At 47.5% G+C, this 3580-nt stretch overlaps 1 protein-coding gene across 1 annotated transcript in view; it reads left to right on the top strand.

The window, feature by feature from the left end:
* Pmar_PMAR020517 (Serine/threonine protein phosphatase 2A 57 kDa regulatory subunit B' beta isoform, putative) overlaps positions 1-1312 on the top strand; it is a gene marked incomplete at both ends in the record, with an annotated part of 1960 nt that extends 648 nt beyond the window's left edge. The window contains 8 exons of the mRNA XM_002775490.1: positions 108-181; positions 229-425; positions 474-567; positions 620-696; positions 748-831; positions 878-975; positions 1026-1157; positions 1207-1312. Of these exons, the coding sequence (XP_002775536.1) occupies positions 108-181; positions 229-425; positions 474-567; positions 620-696; positions 748-831; positions 878-975; positions 1026-1157; positions 1207-1312 (862 nt within the window). The remainder of the gene's footprint in view (positions 1-107; positions 182-228; positions 426-473; positions 568-619; positions 697-747; positions 832-877; positions 976-1025; positions 1158-1206) is intronic.
* Between the last annotated feature and the right edge of the window lie 2268 nt (positions 1313-3580).

Here is a 3580-nt window from a genome sequence, read left to right as displayed (position 1 = left end):
ACGTTCGTATTGAGGTAGTGGGAGTCGCAGGAGAGGTTGCTCTAATACTCATTCGCGATGGAGACTCTGAAATTACTCTAGTATGAGTATCGATGGTCGTCCTTTAGGCTGATGGATCTGTTCGACTCGGAAGACCCCCGAGAGAGGGACTACCTCAAAACGATACTGCATAGGATATACGGTACTACTTGCTATAGTAGCAGCGCGGCGAAGTATTGGATTCACTAGGAAAATTCATGGCCTTGCGGGCATTCATTCGAAAGGCGATGCAGAACCTGTTCTATAAGATCATCTACGAGAGCGAGTACCATAACGGCATTGAGGAGCTGTTGGAAATTTTCGGCTCGATTGTTAACGGTTTTGCCCTTCCGTTGAAGGAGGAGCACAAGCAGTTCTTAGAGAAGAGCCTTATACCCCTCCATAAGGTGAGGGAAGACCTGGGTGATATTCATAGACTTTGTGACTTTGTGTAGGTGAAGACGTTGAACTCTTTCCATCAGCAGCTTTCCTATTGTATGACTCAGTACGTTGAGAAGGACCCGCGGTTGGCAGATTCCATAATTTTGGGTAAAATTTCGACGGAGCGAAGCGATAAATGATGGAAATGTGATGATGGCAGGTCTCCTCCGATTTTGGCCGATAACGAACACGCCCAAAGAAGTGTTGTTCCTCAATGAAGTGGAGGTAGTTTTGGAGGTAAACTTATTGAAGTCAACAGCGGAGCGAAGCACCTTTTGAATTATGTAGTTGACTCAACCACCGGAATTCCAGAAAGTTGAAGTGCCATTATTCAGACGGATAGGGCAATGTATTGCAAGTCCGCATTTCCAGGTAGATGATATGATCTCGACCTTCGCTGTGAGAGCTGTTGTTATAGGTTGCTGAACGAGTGCTTTTCTTATGGAATAATGATTATATCGCGAAGCGAATCAACCAGAACCGGCAGGTTATATTCCCGATTGTCATTGGACCATTGTAAGTTCTTTGAATGGCCCTTTGTACTACTTACATTCCTTTTGATGCAGATACAGGAATTCTGACTCCCATTGGAACACTACTGTCCACGGTTTGTCGTACAATGTTATTAAACTGCTCATGGAAGCTGATCCACCATTTTTTGATGAGTGCAATTCGAAAGTCCGGATCATCGCGGAACAGTAGGAGAGTATTGTCTCGGGTTCATCATTCTGATGTCGATGTGTTTAGGTCCCAAAAAGCGAAGGAGATAGCTGAGGCGAAGTGGGCATACCTTCAAGCTGAATACGATGGCCACAACACGGCACAGAGCAGTTCGACGAAGGCAAATGTGTAGGAGTAGAAGTAAGAGACATATAGATGATGACTGTGTTAGTCATGGTGGATTTATGTTTAGGTGAGCTATTATGGAGATGCGTTGCTTTAACACGTTAATGGTGTACCTTGCCCTCGCTCAATACATTACTTTTTATTGAGGGCATAACTTTCTGTATACAGCAGACTGCCGTGTGAGGGTCTGCAATAATAATAATGATGATGAAATGTGCCGATGGAAAGTCAGTGCGTTTTCTCTTCTCGATTGGCGAGTGTGTGTGTCTACCGATAAGTTTGGTACGAGTGTCGTCAATTGGCTTGTTCAACCGCGACCTCTTCTGTTTTCGTCATCATTAGCATCATCCTTGTTTTGCTCGCGTCTCCGCCCCTCTTCTCCCACCTCTCATTTGCCTTCTGTACTATTCCCCTCTCCCTCCTGCTGCTGCCACTGGCGGTGACCATCATACATTCTACTTGTCAATGTAAAGATATCTTTTGTATTGCTGCTATGTTGAGTTCTAGTCCCACACAACTGGTAGGAGAGGACTTCCCATCATCTAGGTTGGCCATGACTGCATCGGGGCGACTAGTGGGAAGAAGAACCAGTGACACTTCGGAAGTGGTTGATCTGTGTTCTGATACCAATTCACCGAGCCATCACGTTTGCGATGCGCAAATAGAGTGGGTTGAGTTAGTCTTGCTGAATGTAATTAATCCTTGAATTTCAGAGCACCGGCCCCTCGAAGGAGTGCTCGCCTTGAGGAAAGGAAAGTAGAAGAGAGCAGCTCTACATCGGGGAGGTAATGATGAAGGGCAGTAATAGTAGAAGTCACCATTTGGTGTGTTATAGGATATTGTCGACGCCGCAAAGGCAGCGTGGAGAACAGTCCGGAAGAGTAAAGACAGCTCCGGCCCCGCGCCAGAACAGGAACGTGGCAGTCAATACGAGTCCATTGAAGTTGGGGCCAGCGACCCCTCCTCGAGCAAGGAAGTGATACAGTGAGGGCAACGTGAATGTGTCCATGATGATAATATCCAGGAGTGTGGGAGAAGGATCAGCAGCTCTGGGAGGAGAGAACCCCGGTTTATTGGCTGCGTTTAAAGAGATGGAGTCGCAGGTAGTGGCTAACGGTGTTCGCTCAACCTCGTTTAAAAGAGATACGTTCAGCCGGAAGGTGGTCTGTCGGTTTCAGCCGCATGATGAGTTTGTTCGCAGTTACGTTGTCCAGTTTGTAAAGGCTTTCTCGATGCTCCGATGATGGCTAAGTGCTCTCATGTCTTCTGCAGTGCTTGGTATGGAATTGCCTTCTGTATTTACTCTACCGTTCCGTTTCATCGTTCAGTATACGCCGTCACCTTGAGCTTGTCTCTCAAACATGTCCGGAGTGTAACGCTTCTGCGTCCGTGTCATCTCTGGTGAAAGAGCCACGGATTGCTGCTTTGGTAAAGATCATGGGAGAAAACAATACACGGAAGAAGATCAGGAAGGTGACGCGCCTCGGGGGGACATACCTTGCTGGCACCTGACTAGCAGCAGGCAATACGGGTGGCCAATACCTCTGAAGTAGAAGCAGTTAAGGAGTCGAAGAACCCAGTATTCTCACGACAGAAGCTATCGCAATCCAAAGGAGTGCCGATAAAATCGCGCCCGACACTTCCCATATTTCGGGGTAATGAAAGATCTCCCTAAAATGTTGTGAATGAATGTTCGGTAGGTAAAAAGGAGCGAGATATCCAAGACATGCTGAGGCGAGAGAGTCTCGCCACGCCTTACCCCTGGAGCCGTGATGTCGCCATTGGCGAAATTAAAGAGTAGCATGGGTCGTTGCTAATTCGGGGGTGTATAAAAAAGATACTGAAAGATACTTCTTCCGGCTACAAGCGGCATATGATGGGAAGAAGATGGGAGCTTTCCCACTGGAACCGACTCGGCAAGGAGTGTTACGAGCAATGCATGCCAAAAAAGGCCGAGGCCAAACAGTACTGTCGCTTCCGACCTAATTTCTCTCGATGGCTCTTGTAATAGTCTCGAACACTACCGGTGGCTGAAAAGACTTCGGAAGGGTCCGATGATCTACAGGCTGTGTTCGGGGAGGCGAGATGGAAGATGCTGCGCCAGTTGCAGAGAGGAGTCAAGAGGGCCCGCGATAGAGTCGGTATCGGTTGTCCGTCCGTATTCAATTAATGTGATATGTAACCTTTTATTCACGCAGCCTCAAACGAAAATGGGTGGACGAATGGGATGATAGCTGTGTCGAACGACACGGGAAGAGTCCATGGCTGCAGCAAA

Source organism: Perkinsus marinus (genome assembly GCF_000006405.1).
Source record: "Perkinsus marinus ATCC 50983 genomic scaffold scf_1104296955874, whole genome shotgun sequence".
Classification (NCBI taxonomy): domain Eukaryota; phylum Perkinsozoa; order Perkinsida; family Perkinsidae; genus Perkinsus; species Perkinsus marinus.
The sequence above is the reverse complement of the archived record's forward strand: the minus strand, read 5'-3'. Positions and strand labels throughout refer to the sequence as shown.